Here is an 18,351-nt window from a genome sequence, read left to right as displayed (position 1 = left end):
TTGTTACCCAGAAGGAGGTGAGGACAGAAAACGGGGGAGGAGAGAGTCTGCCCCAGCCTCCCCCACCAGCTCTGGGTCTTCTCGTTAAATTTCCCCCTGGTTATTGAGTGACTGGAGTGATTTTGATTTCCTGTGTGAGGGAACATCCTCCTGGAATGGTTGGTGATTCACTGTAGTCCCTCTTTTGTGATCTATCTCTTCGTGTCCTTTGCCCACTTGCCTCCTGGAATCCAGCCGTTTTCTTCCCCTTCCTGTCACTTTACATGATAAGATTATTAACGCTATTTCTGTCACATGAGGTACAGTTTTTTTCAAGTCTATTTCTTCACCTTTAATTTTAGTGTGAGTTGTTTTTTATACACAGAGCTCTTAAATTTAAGGTTGTCAAATCTGTATCCTTAATATGAGAAAAAAGGAAAAAAATTGACTCTAAGTATTTTTTAAATTAAGGCATTATTTGTATACAGTGTTATTCACGCTTGCAGGGGCAGTTTTAGGGTTTTGACAAGTGCATACATTGTGTGACCACCACCCCAACCCAGACACAGCACGGTTCCAGCACCCCAAAGTGCCCTTGCACCCCTTTAGATTTTAAGTATTTTAAAACAAGGGGAGCTAAAAGAATTGAAATGACAAACAGGAAATTCTTTTCTCCTAGACATTCTGTGTTCTTGTCGACTTGAAAAGCCTCAGAACAAAGTTATTTGGGAACAGCCAAAAGAATTGCAATTCAGGATGTCCGTGCTGTGACGAACCATAGTTCAAATCCAGAGAACAAAGGAGGGGAGCTGCCTTTATAGAGAAAAAGGGGGAGAGGGAGGGGGAGGGGCTGCTCTAAAGGAAAGTCCATTGGGGGAGAGTAACAGTTCAGGGTGGCAACAGCGTCTCATTGGCTGAGCTGTGGGGTTTCTCATTGGCTGAGCTGTGGCATTTCTCATTGGCTGAGCTGTGGTGTTTCTCATTGGATGAGCTGCGGTGTTTCTCATTGGCTGAGCTGCGGCATTTCTCATTGGCTGAGCTGCGGCGTTTCTCATTGGCTGAGCTGTGGTGTTTCTCATTGGCTGAGCTGCGGCATTTCTCATTGGCTGAACTGCGGCATTTCTCATTGGCTGAGCTGTGGTGTTTCTCATTGGCTGAGCTGCGGCATTTCTCATTGGCTGAGCTGTGGTGTTTCTCATTGGCTGAGCTGTGGCATTTCTCATTGGCTGAGCTGTGGCATTTCTCATTGGCTGAGCTGTGGCGTTTCTCATTGGCTGAGCTGCAGTGTTTCTCATTGGCTGGGCTGCAGTGTTTCTCATTGGCTGGGCTGCAGTGTTTCTCATTGGCTGGGCTGTTGCCAGGTGGGGAAAGAAATCTTCCTTCAGTAGCAAAGTAGTTTTACTTTCTGTCCAAGATGCAAAGGTCCCTCGCTTCCTGTTTGGTGTAATTGACGATGTGCAGCAGGGTGTGAGAGCTCCCCATTCAGGTCCACTCAACTCCAATCTAGTTGAGGTTTCTTTCATGAATTTCCATATTTTAAAGTATTAAACCCAAATATAGAAGGTCTGTAGCAGATGCAGTAACAACTACTGCTGTTACGGACACCTTTCAGCCGACCAACATATGCGTAATGGGAGTACCAGAAGGAGAGGAGAGAAAGAAAGAAACAGGAAAAAATTGAATAAATAGTGGCCGAAAACTTCTCAAATTTATTACACTAACCTACACATCTAGGAAGCTCAATAAACTCAAGTAGGATAAATGTAAAGAGACCCACAACCAGATACAGCCTGGTAAAAATGTTGACAGTCAAAGGCAAGGAGAAAATCTTGAGAGCAGGAAGAGAAAAATGACTTTTCCTGTCCAAAGAAACTCCAATAAGATTAATAACTGACTTCTCAGCAGAAATGATGGAGGCCAGAAGGCGGTGGGATAACATATTCAAAGAATGTATTCAAAGAATAAAATTGTCAACCAAAAATCCTACACACAGCAAAGCTATTTTTCGAAAGTGAAGGCTAAATAAAGACATTCCCAGACAAACGAAAACTGAGAGAAATTTTTTGCTAGCAGACCTGCCTGAAAGAAATACTAAAGGGGGCCGGCCCCGTGGCCGAGTGGTTAAGTTCATGTGCTCTGCTTTGGCGGCCCAGGGTTTCGCCGGCTGGGATCCTGAGCGCGGACATGGCACCACTCATCAGGCCACGCTGAGGTAGCGTCCCACATGCCACAACCAGAAGGACTCGCAACTAGAATATTCAACTATATACTGGGGGGCTTTGGGCAGACGGGAATAAATAAATAAATAAAATCTTAAAAAAAAAAAAAAGAAATACTAAAAGAAGGTCTTTAGGCTGAAAGGAAAGTGTTTCCAGATGGTAATGCAAATCTACAGGACAAAACTAGTAAAGGCAATTATGTAATTAGAAAAAAAAGTATAAATGCATAGTTTTTCCCCTGTTTTCTCTTAATCGATTTTAAAAGCAACCGTATAAAATAATATGTATATAATGTATTGTTGGGCCTATGACATATAAAAATGCAATTTTTTTTTCTGGTAATAGTGCTCCTTTATTCAGAGAATAGCAGGGGGACAGGACCCATGGGCAGGGCAGAGCTGCAAACATAGGTTGAGGGCAGGGCTAAATTTACGGCCTAGGTATGTGAGTTATCTCTTTACAAGACAAAGGAAAGATAAAAATATAATATTTGTAATATAGTTGCCCATAACAACACAAAGGAGGTAGGTGGGAAGAAAGCTACACTGAGCTGAGGAAATGACTACAGATGGTGAAGTGTCAATGATGACAACATATTGTTGGGCTGTAACGTTAATATCTATAACAATAATACTACAAAAAGAGAGAAAGGAGAACAGAGCTATGTAGGAATAACTATTCTATATCTCACTGGAATTAAGCTAATATAAATCTGAAGCTGATTCTGATCCATTGAAATGTGTATGACAAGCCCCAAAGTAGCAACTAAAAAAAAAAAAAACAGAATATGTAGAGAACACAACTCAATAATAAAAAGACGACTCAATTTTTAAATGGGCAAAGGATCTGGATAGACATTTCCCAAAGAAGATACACAAAAGGCCAAAAAGCATATGAAAATATTAACATCATTAGTCATCAGAGACATGCAATTCGAAACCACAATGGAAACACCACTTCACATCCACTAGGATGGCTAGAATGAAGAAGTCAGATAGTCACAAGTGTTGGCAAGGATGTGGACAAATCGGAACCCTCATACCCTGCTGGTGGGAATGTAAAATGGTGCGGCCACTTTGGGAAACAGTCTGGCAGATCCTCAGACTGTTAAGCATAGAGTCACCTTGTGATGCAGCAATTCCACTCCCAGGTAGATATCCAAGAGACACGAATGCCAACGTCCACGATGAAGTTCGTAGACTTGTTCACAGCAGCGTTGTTCGTAATAGCCAAAAGGTGGAAGCATCAACAGACGTCAGTCCATCCACTGGCGGATGACAAACAAAATGTGGTATATCCATACAGCGTGATGATATCCATCCATGAAAAGGAATGAGGACTAACACACGCCACAACTTGGGTGGATGTTGACAACGTTGCGCTGTGTGAAAGAAGTCAGTCACGAAAGACCACGTTTATGTGATTCCATTCATATAAAGCGCCCATAATAGGCAAATCTATACAGACGTAAAATAGATTAGTGGTTTTTTAGGGCTGGGAGCAGATGGAGAGATAGGGAGGTGACAGCTAAAATGCACAGGGTTTCTTTTTGAGATGGTGAAAATGTTCTAAAATTGACTGTGGTGGTGGCTGCACGTATCTAAATATACTGAGAACCACTGAATTGTACATTTTGTGTGAACTGTATGGTATAAGGATCTGAAGAAAGCTGTTAAAAGTAACCCAAGCAGAAATTTGCCTGAAATTGTATTCAATCTATGAATTATTTGTGAGGTATTGACATCGGTATGATATTTAATCACCCCCAACCAAGAGCATAGTGTCTTTGCTTTGATTCAGAACATCTACTGGGTCTTTATTAGCCTTTAAGTTTTCTCCACAGAATCTTACATTTTCTTATTTGCTAGTTCCTAGATAATTGCTAGATTTTTGTTGGGATTTGTGAGTGGCATTTTTAATTACTTTTTTTTTTTTAGGAAGATTGGCCCCGTGCTAACATCTGTGCCCATCTTCCTCTATTTTTTTAAAACAATTGATATGTTCTAGAAGATTGTATTTTTCCTTTTTCTCCCAAAGCCCCCTGGTACATAGTTGTGTATTTTTAGTTGTGGGTCCTTCTAGTTGTGGCATGTGGGATGCCGCCTCAGCGTGGCCTGATGAGCAGTGCCATGTCCACACCCAGGATCCAAACCGGCGAAACCCCGGGTTGCCGGAGCAGAGCGTGCAAACTTAACCACTCGGCCACGGGGCCGGTCCCTTTAGTCTTTTTTTAAGTTGAGTTCATAATAGTTTACATCATTGTGAAATTTCAGTTGTACATTATTTCTTGACTGTCACCACATAGGTGCCCCTCTTCACCCCCTGTGCCCACCCCCTACCCCTCTTCCCCTGGTAACCACTGAGCTGTTTCCTTTGTCCGTGTGTTTGCTTATATTCCACATATGAGTGAAATCATGCGGTGTTTGTCTTTCTCAGACTGGCTTATTTCGCTTACCATAATTTCCTCCAGGTCCTTCCATATTATTGCAAATGGGATGAATTTGTCTTTTTTTCTGGCTGAGTAGTATTCCATTGTATATATAAACCACATCTTCTTTATCCAATCATCGTTTGGTGGGCACTTGGGTTGCTTCCATGTCTGGGCTATTGTGACTATAGCCATTTTAACAGGCATGAGGTGGTATCTTAGTGTAGTTTTGATTTGCATTTCCTTGATGATTAGTGATGTTGAGCATCTTTTTGTGTGTTTATTGGCCATCTGTATATCTTCTTTGGAAAGATGTCTCTTCATCTCCTCTGCCCATTTTTTGATCAGGCTATCTGTTTTGCTGTTGTTCAGTTGTGTGAGTTCCTTATATATTATGGAGATTAACCCCTTGTTGGATATGTGATTTGCAAATATTTTCTCCCAATTGGTGCATTGTCTTTTTGTTTTGATCCTAGTTTCTTTTGCCTTCCAGAAGCTCTTTAGTCTGATGAATTCCCACTTGTTTATTTTTTCTTTTGCTTCCCTTGTCTGAGAAGACATGGTATTCAAAAAGATCCTTTTTAGTTTGATGTCAAAGAGTGTACTACCTATATTACCTTCCAGGAGTTTTATGGTTTCAGTATTCATCTTCAAATCTTTGATCCATTTTGAGTTTATTTTTGTGTATGGCGTGAGATAGTGGTCTACCCTCATTATTTCACACGTGGCTGTCCAGTTTTCCCAGCACCACTTATTGAAGAGAATTTTCGTTCTCCGTTATAGGTTCTTGGCCCCTTTGTCGAAGATTAGCTGTCTGCAGATGTACAGTTTTATTTCTGGGTTTGCAGTTCTGTTCCGTTGATCTGTGTGCCTGTTTTTGTACCAGTACCATGCTGTTTTGATTACTATGGCTTTGTAGTACGTTTTGAAGTCAGGGATTGTGATGCCTCCATCTTCTTCTATTTTATATGTGGGTTGCTGCCACAGCATGGCTTGGTGAACGGTGCATAGGTCCGTGGCCTGGATCCAAACCGGTGAACTCTAGGCCAGTGGAGCAGAGCGTGTGAACTTAACGGCTGCACCACTGGGCCAGCATAATTACATTTTATGTTAGTTTATTGTTGGTGTAGAGAAATGCAATGGATTTTTGTAGGTTAATCTTGTACCTGGGGACCTTGCTGATGTCTTTTATTATTTGTTCTCAGAACTTGTTCATTCTATTGGTTTTACTGGGTATATAATTATATCACATTCAAATAATGACAGCTTTCTCTATTCCCTTCCAGTCTTTACACTTCTTCTCTCTTTTTCTTTTTTTCATACAGCATTAGGACTTATGTGCAGTCTATGGTAAGCAACAGCCATAATGAGGATATCCTAACGTTGTTCTTGATCTTAAAAGGAAAGCATCCAAAATTTCTATGGCATATGCTGGAAAGGTTAAGAAATTAAGAACATTTCCTTTTTTTCCCCTAGTTTACTAAGTGTAAATTTCCTTTACTTTTTTCCTTAGTTTTAATTTTTGATCACAAATAAATATAAAGCCTTATCAAATTATTTTTCCACATTGATTGAAATTATTACACTTTCTTCCTTGGTCTATTAATATGGTGTATTATATTGAAAGATTCTTTTTTAAAATTTTGAACCATCCGTGCATTAGTGGGATAAATCCTACTGGATCGTGATGAATTATGATACAATGTTGGATTTCATGGGCTATTATTTGAGTTATGATTTTTATACCCACATTCACAAGGGAAATGGATCTAAAATTTTCTTTTCTTGTTGTTCCTTATCTGGTTTTGGAATCAACGTTGCATTAGCTTCCAAAAGTGAACTAGATAGATTTTACCTGGTTTCTGTTTTCTAGAATAATGTATATAAGATAAAAACTAAGTATTCCTGAATGTTCGATATCACTTGCCTAAAATAACATCTCTGTGTGTATTGTTGTTGTTGGGTTTTTTTTTTCTTTTGAGAGAGAGACGGGGGAGATCTTTAACTATAACCCCAAATACTTTAGTACTTACTGATTTATTCAAGTTCTCTATTTTTGTATAATTTTTAGCACTTTCTGTTTTTCTAGTAATTTAATCATTTCATCTAGGTTTTTAAATGTTAGCCCATAGTTAGTCATAGTATTATTTCATTACTCCTTGTATCTCTGCCCTGGCTATAATTATTTACATTTACAGCTTGTATTTTCTTTGCAGTCTATCACTTTTTTCTCATTCAGTTTTGTCAAAAGTCAGCCTATCTTAGGAAGTTTTTCAAAAATCAAAATACCTGGGGCTGGCCCCGTGGCTGAGTGTTAAGTTCCCGTGCTCTGCTGCAGGCGGCCCAGTGTTTCGTTGGTTCAGATCCTGGGCGCGGACATGGCACTGCTCATCAAACCACGCTGAGGCAGCGTCCCACATGCCACAACTAGAAGGACCCACAACGAAGAATGTACAACTATGTACCGGGGGGGCTTTGGGGAGAAAAAAATAAAATCTTTAAAAAAAAATCAAAATACCTTTCGGTTTTATTAATCTTCTTTTTTCCCCTAGTTCATTTCTTTGATTTCTGCCCATATTCTTAATCATTTATTTTGCTCTTGCTTCTGTGGATTTGCTTTATTGGTATTTTCAAACCATCTGAGTTAGACGCTTAGCTCATTCTAGAAAAAACAATTTTTTGGATAAAGTTTTTATCAAATGCTTTTTCTCCATCTCTGAAGATTGTCATCTGGTTTTCCTCAATTGATCTGATAATGTGCTGAATTAATTAACAGATTCTTCTAATGCTAAACAACCTTGCATATCTGCTATAACCTCATCAGGCATTATATTTTCACATATTGATGAAACCAGATGGTAACATTTTGTTTAGGATTTTTTGATCCATGAGAGAAATAGACTGTGATTTGCCTTGCTTATTCTGTTCTTGACTAATTTTTGTATTAACATTGTAGTAACCTCATAAAATTAGTTAGGGAGTGTTACTTCTTTTTATGATCTCTGGGAGAGTTTATACAAACTATATATGTTTGTGAAAATTTGTATAAAGCAATGATTATTGAGATGGCGTGGTCTTGCTGCAGGCTTAGACAAATTAACCAATGTGCAGAATAGAGAGCTCTGACAAAGACCCACAAATTCTAAAATACGACAGAACAGGGACCACAGAGAACTTGGAAAAGAATAAGTATTCAACAAATGCTGTTGAAATAATTAATCATCCTCATAGGGAAAAATGAAATTAAAATTTTACATTACACCTCACAAAAATCAACTTCAGATGGATTAAAGACTTAAATGTGGAATGCAAAGCTTTTAGAAGATAATGAAGGAGCATGTCGTTATCCCCCTCAGGGAGGGAAGAATTTCTTAAATGAGTCCTCCAAAGTACCTAGCATAAGCACTCGGAAATTTGACTACATTAAAGTTAAGAACCTCTAGGTTGGCCCCATGGCGCAGCAGTTAAGTTTGCACATTCCACTTCGGTGGTCCGGGGTTTGCCAGTTCAGATCTCGGGTGCAGACCTACGCATCACTTGGCAAGCCATGCTGTGGCAGCCATCCCACATAAAATAGAGGAGGATGGGCACAGATGTTAGCTCAGGGCCAGTCTTCCTCAGCAAAAAGAGGAGGATTGGCGGTGGATGTTAGGTCAGGGCTAATCCTCCTCAAAATAAATAAATAAATGAACAAAGTTAAGAACTTCTGATCAATACACAATATCGAGAAAATAAAAGAATAAGTCACAGATTTGCAGTGCATAACTGACAAAGGATTAGTATGCAGAATATATAAAGACTGTCAATTAGTAAGTAGGAGACACTCAGTAAATTTTTTTTAATATATTCAAAATTTTATACATAAGATATATGTAAAAGCCTACAATGGGTATTTTACAGAGAGGGGCGTGAGATAGCAAATAAGCTCATCAAAAGATGCCCAGTCTCACTAGTAATGGGGGAAATGCAAATTAAGACCATGGTCAGATAACATGTTCCACCTACCAGACTGGCAAAAATTTTACACCTGATGGTACTGAGTGTTGATGAGGATGTAGAGAATTGGGAGGATGAGAACACACTAGTGGCACTGTAATGGGTAGAACCACGTTGGGAAACATTTTCTCCCATTCTCTCTGGCTATGCAATTGAACACCTGGGTATAGATCCTAGAGAAACTTTTGCACGTGTGTGGCAACAGGGAGAGTACAAACATCTCCATGGTAGCATTGTTCACAATGGCAGAAAATGGAACACAAATGCCCATTTGTAAAATGCACAAATGTCAGCCAGAACAGAGCAAATGCATTGTGGCATCTCTCCCAGAGAATAACATACCACGGTGAAAATGCCCGAACTCCAGCTATGGGCACCAACATGAACAAATCTTTGCAATATACTTTTGCCTTTAAAAAGCATGTTGCAACCTGGATGTTTATAACAGCTTTATTCATAATTGCCAAGACTTGGAAGCAACCAAGAAGTCCTTCAGCAGGTGGATGGATAAACTGTGATACATCCAGACTATTATTATACCAGAATATTATTCAGTGTTAAAAAGAAATAGTCTATCGAGCCATGAAAAGACATGGAGGAACTTTAAATGTATATTACTAAGTGAAAGCAGCCAATCTGAAAAGGCCGCCTGTTGTATGATTCCAACTATATGACACTGGAAAAGGCAAACATATGGAGACAGTAAAGAGATCAGTGGTTGCCTTGGGGGAGGGAGGAATTAATAAGTGGAGCACAGAGGATTTTTAGGGCAGTGGAAATACTCTGTACGATAGTATAATTATGGATACACGTCATTATACATTTGTCCAAATCCATAGAAGGTACAAGACTGTCAACTTAAAAAGCAAATTTGCTGGTTATTTTACCTTCAAAATGAGTTTATTGGGAAATAGCCAAAATAATTGTAATTTGGGATGTGTATGCTACAGTTCACCACAGGCAAATCCAGAGAACAAAGGAGAGGAGCTGCTTTTATAGAGAAAAAGGGGGAGAGGGAGGGGCTGTCCTAAACAAAGTCCATTGGGGGAAAATAACAGCTCAGGGTGGCAACAGCTTCTCATTGGCTGAGCTGTGGCATTTCTCATTGGCTGAGCTGCGGCGTTTCTCATTGGCTGAGCTGTGGCATTTCTCATTGGCTGAGCTGCAGCATTTCTCATCGGCTGTGCTGTGACATTTCTCATTGGCTGAGCTGCAGTGTTTCTCATTGGCTGAGCTGCAGTGCTTCTCATTGGCTGAGCTGTGGCGTTTCTCATTGGCTGAGCTGCAGTGCTTCTCATTGGCTGAGCTGTGGCATTTCTCATTGGCTGAGCTGCAGTGTTTCTCATTGGCTGAGCTGTTGCCGGGTGGGGAGGGAAATCTTCCTTCAGTAGTAAAGTAGTTTTACTTCCAGTCCAAGATGCAGCTTCTGTCTCTTCCTGTTTGGTGTAACTGGCCATGTGCGATAGGGCCTGAGAGCTCCCCCTACAGGCCTTCCCAGCTCCAACTTCTTTTATTAATTTCCACAACACCAAGGGTGAAGCTGAATGTAAACCTCAGGTGATAAAGATGTGTCAGTGTAGGTTCATCACCTATAGCAAATGTCCCTCTATGGTGGGGATGTTGATAACAGGGGAGACTGCGCATGTGTGGGGGTAGGGGCTATAGGGGAAATCTCTGGACCTTCCTCTTAACTTTGTAGTGAACTTAAAAACTACTCTAAAAAGACAAAGACTTTAGGGGCTGGCCCAGTGGTGTAGTGGTTAAGTTCTCACGCTCTGCTTCTGCAGCCTGGGATTCGCAGGTTTGGATCCCAGGTGTGGACCCAGCATCACTGGTCAAGCCATGCTGTGGTGGCATCCCGCATAAGAAAATAGAGGAAGATTGGCAATGGATGTTAGCTCAGCGACAACCTTCCTCACAATGATAAATAAATAAATAGATCAAGACTTTAATAATAATAATAATAAAATGCTAGCTGCAGATACATACGTAAGATATGCTTATGGACTGAATTGTGCACCCCCCCCCAAATTCATATCTTGAAGCCCTAACCCCTCAGTACCTTAGAATGTGACCATGTTTGGAAACAGGGCTTTAAAGAAATGAATTAAGTTAAAATGAGGCCCTGATCCAAGCTGACTGGTGTCCTTATAAGAAGGAGACTTTTGGACACACACACGGACACCAGGAATGCCCAAGCACAAAGGAAAGACCGTGCGAGGACACAAAGAGAAGGCAGCCGTCTGCAAGGCAAGGACAGAGGCCTCAGAAGGAACCAATCCTGCTGAGACCTTCATCTCGGACTTCCAACCTCCAGAACCGTGAGAAATAAATTTCCGTTGTTTCTGCACCCCAGCCTGTGGTATTTTGTTATGGCAGCCCCAGAAAATAATACAGATATCATTGCTTTAAAGCTCAAAAACAAGCACAACTAAATAATATGCTGTTAAGGGATACACACAAATGTGCCAAAGTAATCATGGAAATCAAGGGAAGGATAAACACAATTCAGGAGAGTGGTTACAGGTGGTGGGATGAGCGATGGGATAAAGAGTCAGTTAACAATAATGCCCTATTCTTAAACAGAGCGGGGGCTTAATGAGGGTCTTTTATGCCCCAATATTTACACATAAATTATTTTACACGTATCAGATATTACAAAATTTCCAAAATGATTGTTTTTAAGGCACAGCTGCTCTTCCACCTCCAGCCACCTCTGTCACCCAACTCCACCCCAGCTGTGGCTTCCTGCCCAAAAGGTTCCCAGGAGCTGTCACTGCTCAGGGTTAGAACCAGAAGTCCAGTTGTGTTTGCAGTCGGTGGAAAAGAGAGATTGAGAGAGGAATCGCCTCCCCGCAGGAATTTCCAGAACCTGTGGTCACACTGCCATCTGGTCCGGCTCAAGCAAACCACCCGTGCTTTGAAAAGAAGGAACTTGCAGCTGGAAATGAGGAGGCTGGTATTTTAGAGGAGGTGGGGGCTTAGGGCTGGAGCAGAGGACAAGTTGTTCCAAAGAACAAATGAAGAACGTGGGGCCGGTACGGGAAAACCCTGCAGAAGCCAGGAGGGAGTCAGGTTCAAGGTGCACCACTGACAACAGAAAAGAAGAAAACAAAACAAGCCATTCCATGCCTTGCCCACTGCTCCCAACTGACCCTAAAGAGGAAGGACACACTTCACCTCAGATACTCATGAAGGCAGAGACGGGGTGATGCGTCTACAAACCAAGGAATGCTAAAGACTGCCAGCAAACCACCAAAACTAGGGGCAAGGCATGGAACAGCATGGGAGGACATCAGGCAAACCCAAGAGAGGAACTTCTATTCTAATAAAGGAGTGGGGGGTGTTCTTACAAAATGTCAACATTATAAATATGGAAATGTTCCAGATTTAAGGAGGCATGACATCTAAATGCAATCAATATCTGGCCCCAGACTGGATCCCGAACTGCAGGGGAAAGTGCTATAAAGGACATCATTTGGGTCAACCGACAAAACTGGAATTCCACCAATAGATTAGATAAAAGTATTGTGTAAACGTTACGTTTACGGAGGCTGATTACTGTGGTTACATAAGAAAGTATCTCTATTCTTAGGAAATACACACTGAAGCATTTAGGGGTAAATGTGTGTAACTGGCCCTTAAATGTTTCAGAAAATATATGGATATATTGAGAAGCGAAAACTAGCTAGGACTATAAAAATCTGCCTCGCGACTATCTATGGACACAGATAAAGCCAGCTGCAAAGTTAACAGAAACATTTCTCCCAGGGACACGCTGCAGCTGTCAAGTGTTCTAACAACCCCGCTTTGTGAGCGACTGTTGCTATGTCCCTGAGAAACTTTGTTCTCTCAAATCATACGCTTCTGGAAACTTTGCTGTTTGAAAGTACATCCATAAAAACGAAGCATCCTACTCTTGCCCGGAAGATCGAAGTCACTTTGACACAAAGTAGCCTCGATTTCCAGCCCTGATGCCGAGCTTTCAATAGAGTTTCTGGGCACAACATGCCACACTTCTCTTAACTTTGTAGTTTCCAAGGAAACGGGACACTGAGTCCACTTCGCAGTCCAGACCTGATGTTGACTCATTTATACACATCCTTGCTTTGCTCTGAAGCCATCAAAACACAGTTTCACTTAAATTTCACCCAAATTCCCCTCCTCCCCCAAATCTGATAACTTACTCACAGCTCCTCCTCTGGGATGTGGTCTCCTTCATTGCGATGGGTCAGTAAACCCGACTTTGGTTTGTCCCTGGTGATTGGGTTAGGACGGACAGGCGGGCGATGAATGGATGGATAGATAGATTACGATAAAGGTAAAGCCGTGGGGCAAACTGTTAGCAATAGATAAATCTGGGTGAAAGGTTTTGAAAAATCGGGAAGACCCGACCACCGGTTACAACCTAAGCGAACTTTAGGCTGTGGCTTCTGGTTTTCCTACCCGTAGACGCACGACCAGACTACATTTCCCAAAGTGCCTCGGGGCGAGACTCGATGGGTGGGGAGGAAAGGTGTGAGCTCTGATTGGACACTGCCGAGCTCTGCTTATTCCAAAGGGCGTGGTCCTCAGGCTTCCTGGGAAATGTAGGCGAGCCCCACGTGGAAGGAGGGGGCGGGGCTTGCGAGGGGACCTGCGTTACGGCTGCTGGGAAACGTGGTTCTGGGGAGGGCTTAGTGGGCCTGCCGCTTGGCCTCCTGGGATTTGTAGTCCTGGCAAGCCCGGGCGGCCTCTGGTCTCTCTTCTTCCCGCTGGGTGATCCCGGGCCTCGCGCCCTTCTTGCACTACTTCCCTGGGATCCCTTAACGCATCGATCCCAACCAGCTACTCAGGCCTTCTTCGGTCCGCGGCTCCGCGCTGTCAAACCGCAGGTGCTCCGCAGAGAGCCAGGGAGGGGAGGCGTTGGCAAACACCTACCCTTGGGAGGTCCTGGAAGGCTTCTTGGAGGAGGGGGCAGGGTTCCCATAGACGGAACTAAGTCACGAATCAGCCCCAAATGCAATGCACAGGCTCACTGATATGATGCATCAACAGTCCTTGCAAATGTCCTCCACTCCCCACCGCGACCTCTCTGTGCGCCCACAGCTCTGTCCCAGGGCTGTTATGGCAGCCCCAGGCCCTGTAGACAGATATTGACCACAGAGTGGCACGGAAAGTGACGGGAGGTGTGAAGAGGAGAGCCCCCGGCCCTGTGGGAGCCCAGGGGAGGGAACTGACCTGGGCCTGGCGGAGGCCAGGGAGGAAGAGATCCGACGCATTTCAGGGTCCCCAACGCGGCCCCACACAAGCATCCTCATTCATTCAAAGAGCTCCCAAGTGCCAGGGGCTGCTGGGGACACGGAGCTGGCCATCCCCGGCCCTGCCCCGCGAGGGTCCCCCAGTCTGGCTGACCAGGGCCGGGTCAGGAGAGAAGTCTGGCTCAAGTTTGCAGGGTAGGTAAGTGGCTGAGGTAGGATTAGAACTCTGGCCATCTGGCTCCAGAATCCAGGCGGGTATAACCATCCAACCGCCCCATCCCCTTACTTTCCAGAATGTGAGGTCTGTGAGGGTGGACCCCTCCTGGCGTTAGCTGATACCCATCCATGTCTTCCCTCTGACAGCCTGCTGCCCCACCCCCATCCTGGGAACAAGCTCGGAGGGGTCAGAATTTTAAGGTCTTCCCCTCTTTGAGGCCACTCCCCCACCCCCTAGCCGGCCACTCTGTACCTCAGAGGGAGGCCATGGGGCTGAGAAATGAGTCCTGAAGGGAGGGGGGCGCATCGCGCTCTCCTCTTCTGGAGATGACTGTGTGGCTCCTTCTTCCCAAGGGCGGATCCAACGGTGACACTTTGCACAGGGTGCTGCCACGGCCGAGGGAGGGGCAGGGGCAGAGATGTAAGGATAGATGGGGTCACACTTGGGTTCCTGGGCTCCATGATGATGTCAGGGTCAGGACCATGATCCCAGTAGTGGGGGACACTGGGGTGATCCCCAAATTAGAGGACCTCGCCCAGAGTTGTCCACCATGCTGAGGCCCAGGCTGGCCATCCGCTGAGTGTCCTCGCTGCCCCAGGGAATCAGGGCATGAACAATGGTGGGGAAGGAAAGGTCTTGTGTGGCTCATGCCCCACCAGTTCCCAAATGCTCACTTTTCTGGGCTCAGCAAGAGCCATACAAGGTAGGGGTGACCGTGCCCATGCTCATATGAGGAAACTGAGGCTCAGAGGGAGCAGGGGACTGTCTCACGGCCTCACAGGCAGGCAGCAGAGAAGGGGACATTGGGAGGGAGCCTGTTCTCCCAGGCTGGGTAGGCCGTTTGTGTCTCTTGGGCCAGCCCCGTGGCTTAGCAGTTAAGTTCACACACTCCACTTCAGCCGCCCACGGTTTGCTGGTTCGGATTCTGGGCAAGGACCTACACACCGCTTGGCAAGCCATGCTGTGGCAGGCGTCCCACATATAAAGTAGAGGAAGATGGGCACGGCTGTTAGCTCAGGGCCAGTCTTCCTCAGCAAAAAGAGGAACATTGGCCCTAGATGTCAGCCCAGGGCTAATCTTTCCCGCCCCTCAAAAAAACGTTGGTGTCTCCACACATGCCCCTGGGGTGGGAGAAGCAGCACAGGGCCTGATGTTATGTACCATCTTGTGAAACAAGTTTGAAACACACTAAACAAAATTAAACGGGGTCTTTCCCGCAGGACTTGTCAGGGCCTGTAGCTCCTGTCGTTCCCCAAGATCTCTCTGACCAGGACCATGGCCTGGGACAATGATTGATAGGTCCTGGGTCCCAAAGGCCGTGAGTGGGACAGGATCGGGGGGGGGGGGGGGCGGGGAGGCGTCCGCAGCGTGTGCACGCGCGTACTCCGGGCATCTGTGCGCAGAAGCGGAAAACCGTGCGTACACAGGCACATGCGTTCTCCACCACTCTCGATTCTGGGGCTCAAATTGTATCCATAAAAGCGGGACAGGACAGGCATCCGACGGCCAGGGGCTGCCCTTCTCGCTTGCCCCGCGGAGAAAAAAAGGCCCGAAGTGCCCTCCTTTCCCTCTTCCCCCTCATTGCCTGCTCAAGTCAGATTCCACAAGGCTTTATTGGCAGCGGATCTAGCCTGGTGCCCGCCGCTTCTAGAAAAGACACAGGCAAGGAAGGGGTCCCGGGCCCGCAGGAGGCCCCCCACCCCTGGGATCGCCCAGCCAGGGGGGCCTCCCTTCCATCCACGGGCAGGGAGGGAGGGGCGTCCTGGCAGGGCGCACGGCCCGCGCGGAGGGCAGGGGGCGGGACGGCGAGGAGAGGCGGGGACCGGCCCCGCTAGAAGGGGAACTCGCAGACGTAGTAGAGGCGCCGCTCGCAGTCGTGGTCCCACCAGGAGCCGTCGTCCGAGGCCTGCGCCACGCAGTTCTCGAGCGCGCCGCCGTTCGGCTGGTTGGGGCTGAGCGGATGCGGCGCGGCGCTGGGCGCGGCGCCGGGCTCGGGGCGGGGCGCGCGGTGCCAGGCGAAGAAGGACACGCGCTGGCCGTTCTCGAAGAGGTAGAGGCCCTCGGCGCGCCGGTCGTGCACGCCCAGCCACACGGGCCAGTTGTAGGGCGCGAGCGCGCCGCGCAGGTAGCGGCTCAGCGCCTCCATCTGCGGCCGGTCCGCCGGCTGCGCCAGGCTCCCGCCCCGCGCCGCGCAGCGCGCCTGCGCCGCCGCCTGCGCCTCGAAGTCGCGCGAGAGCAGGAAGCACTTGTGGCCCAGGCGCACGCCCTTCAGGCAGCCTGTGGGCGGGGTGGAGGCGGGGTCAGAGCCTCGGGGGCGTGGTCAGAACCGCGGGGAGGCGGAGCTCCAGGGCCGCCGGGGGCGGGGCCAGACCGTCGGGATGGGCTTGGAGGGGGCGTGGCGCGGCCGGAGTGGGGTCTGCTCCACCTCGGGGAGCCCAGCGCGTCTCCCCCACCGCCCGCAGGCTCCCTGCATCGACCCTCCCCGTCCGTCGACACTCCCCAAATCTCCAGGAACCCCCTCCCCCTGACACCGGGACTCCCCACCTCTCCGGGCCCCTCCTCCCGCCGTACCCCCACCCCAGCCGGGTCGACCCGCTCTCCCAGCCCGCCCGGCGCGGTGCGGACTCACCCTCCAAGCGGCCGTGCTCGCGCTCAGTGCGGCTCTGCGCCTCCTGCAGGGCTTGCACCGCGTCGCGGGTGTCGCCCGCCGCCTCCCGCAGCTGCCGCAGCCCCCGGGTCAGCTCGACCACGCGGGTGTCCAGCGCGTGCAGACGGACGTGCAGCTGGTGCAGGCCCGCGTCCAGGCCGGCCAGGCGGCCCACTGCGGACCGACAGGGCGCACGTTGGACGGGGACCCTGGGGGCGGAGCCGGGAGCCCCGAGGACCTGGGGGGTGACGGGGCCCTAGGGCTCCTGGGGGCAGAGTTGGGGTAGGGGGGACTCGGGACTCGTGGAAGGCAGGAACCGGTGGCCCCGGGCTCTTAGGAGGCAAGGCCGGGATTCCGGGCTGTTGCGGGTGTAGGGGCTCAGGGCTGGGAGGTGGGCAATTGTGCAAATGACCGCGGAGGCCTGGGGGCAGGGCGGAGCTAATGGTTACTCACGGATGTAAGTGACGGTGTCCTCAGGGGTGGGAGAGGGGCTGGGACTGGAGGAGAGGGTTGGCGTTGCTTCCTCCTCCTCTGCCTCCTCCAGACCATCTTCCTCGGCCCCCAAGGCCCCTTTGCCTTCAGAGGTTCCCTCAGGATTTTCATCCCCCCCCACAGCCGGCAGCCCCAGGGCCTCCTGTAAATGCTGAGACAGGGGCCGAATGGTCAGAGCCAGCCTGTCAGCCCCATGCTGGCTCCCCAGACGCTCGGCCACCCCCTCTCCAGCTGTAAGCTGGCTCTCTGCCCCTGAATCACTTCTCTGAACCCATGGGCCACATCCTCTGAGCCTCTCCCATCCTCCCCCTCGCCCACCTTCCCCACCCAGGAATACCCCCTCCCAAGCCCACGGTTCCTCCACAGGGCCCCAGCACGCCCCAACTCACCTTCAGCATCAGGGCCTCCCTCTCCCGCTCCTCCTCCTGGGCGCCTCCCCAGCCCCCCTCCCACTCCCTGTCGGCTGCCTGAGCGCCATGGCTGCAGCCCAGGAGCTGGGGGACCACCAGGGCCCCGAGGAGCCAAGCTGCTTGCATCAAGCTGGGCTCCCAGCACCCGAGGGGGCAGACAGGCTGTCTCTGGGGAGGTGTCTCTGGGGACTGGTGTGTGCCCCCCAACCCTGTGTGCAGATCACCAGCCCCCTGGTGCTGCCTCCCCCAGCTTCTTTCTAGTCTCTCCCAACTCCTGTCTCTGTCTGTTGGTCTCTACTCCTCTGTGTGTCTCTCTCCGCCTCTCTTGGCTCCCCCGAGGCCCTGCCTTTGTGGCCGGAAACCTCCAACGTTCCGAAGCCTGGATCCCGCCTTGGGTGTCCCCACACACCCCCCTCTTCCCACTTTCCAGAACTCACTTCCGCCCTCCTCTTTCCTCCTGCCGTGGTGGCCAAAAGCTCCAAGGGTCAGGAAGAGGGTGGAGCCGGCTGGCTCTCCAAGGGGTCCTGGGGACACAGCCTCTGCCTGGGAACTCTCTCAGGGGGTTGTTGGGGCTTGGCCCTGCTCCCCTTGAGTTCCCCTGGCCACTCCCCAGGAGGGTGGAGACCGCAGGGTCTCGCTCAGATTGTTATTACCCTGTGGCCACTGTCGCCCACACACCCTGCTGGAGGAGTCCTGCTCCCCATTCTCAGGCTGTAGGGGGGC

The 18,351-nt window shown here is 48.1% G+C and overlaps 1 protein-coding gene across 1 annotated transcript; it reads right to left on the bottom strand.

Annotated features, from left to right (window-relative positions):
* Window positions 1-15,673: 15,673 nt before the first annotated feature.
* On the bottom strand, window positions 15,674-18,033 carry CLEC11A (C-type lectin domain containing 11A). The gene is made up of 4 exons (XM_070633267.1): window positions 17,608-18,033; window positions 17,180-17,369; window positions 16,709-16,900; window positions 15,674-16,356 (listed from the first exon to the last, which is right to left on the bottom strand). The coding sequence occupies exons 1-4, from the start codon at window positions 17,752-17,754 to the stop codon at window positions 15,911-15,913; spliced, it is 975 nt and encodes a 324-aa protein (XP_070489368.1). The 5' UTR covers window positions 17,755-18,033; the 3' UTR covers window positions 15,674-15,910.
* Between the last annotated feature and the right edge of the window lie 318 nt (window positions 18,034-18,351).

This window comes from Equus przewalskii, chromosome 9, assembly GCF_037783145.1.
Source record: "Equus przewalskii isolate Varuska chromosome 9, EquPr2, whole genome shotgun sequence".
Classification (NCBI taxonomy): Eukaryota; Metazoa; Chordata; class Mammalia; order Perissodactyla; family Equidae; genus Equus; species Equus przewalskii.
Note: the sequence above shows the minus strand (reverse complement) of the source record. Positions and strands in the feature narration are given on the sequence as shown.

What these genes read in the sequence shown, in the direction of transcription:
- CLEC11A (XM_070633267.1), bottom strand. Translation starts at nt 17,754, where the DNA reads ATGCAAGCAGCTTGGCTCCTCGGGGCCCTGGTGGTCCCCCAGCTCCTG. An exon ending in GGGAGGCCCTGATGCTGAAG is followed by an intron (nt 17,370 to 17,607) that starts GTGAGTTGGGGC and finishes CCCCTGTCTCAG; the next exon opens with CATTTACAGGAGGCCCTGGG. An exon ending in GGACACCGTCACTTACATCC is followed by an intron (nt 16,901 to 17,179) that starts GTGAGTAACCAT and finishes GTCGGTCCGCAG; the next exon opens with TGGGCCGCCTGGCCGGCCTG.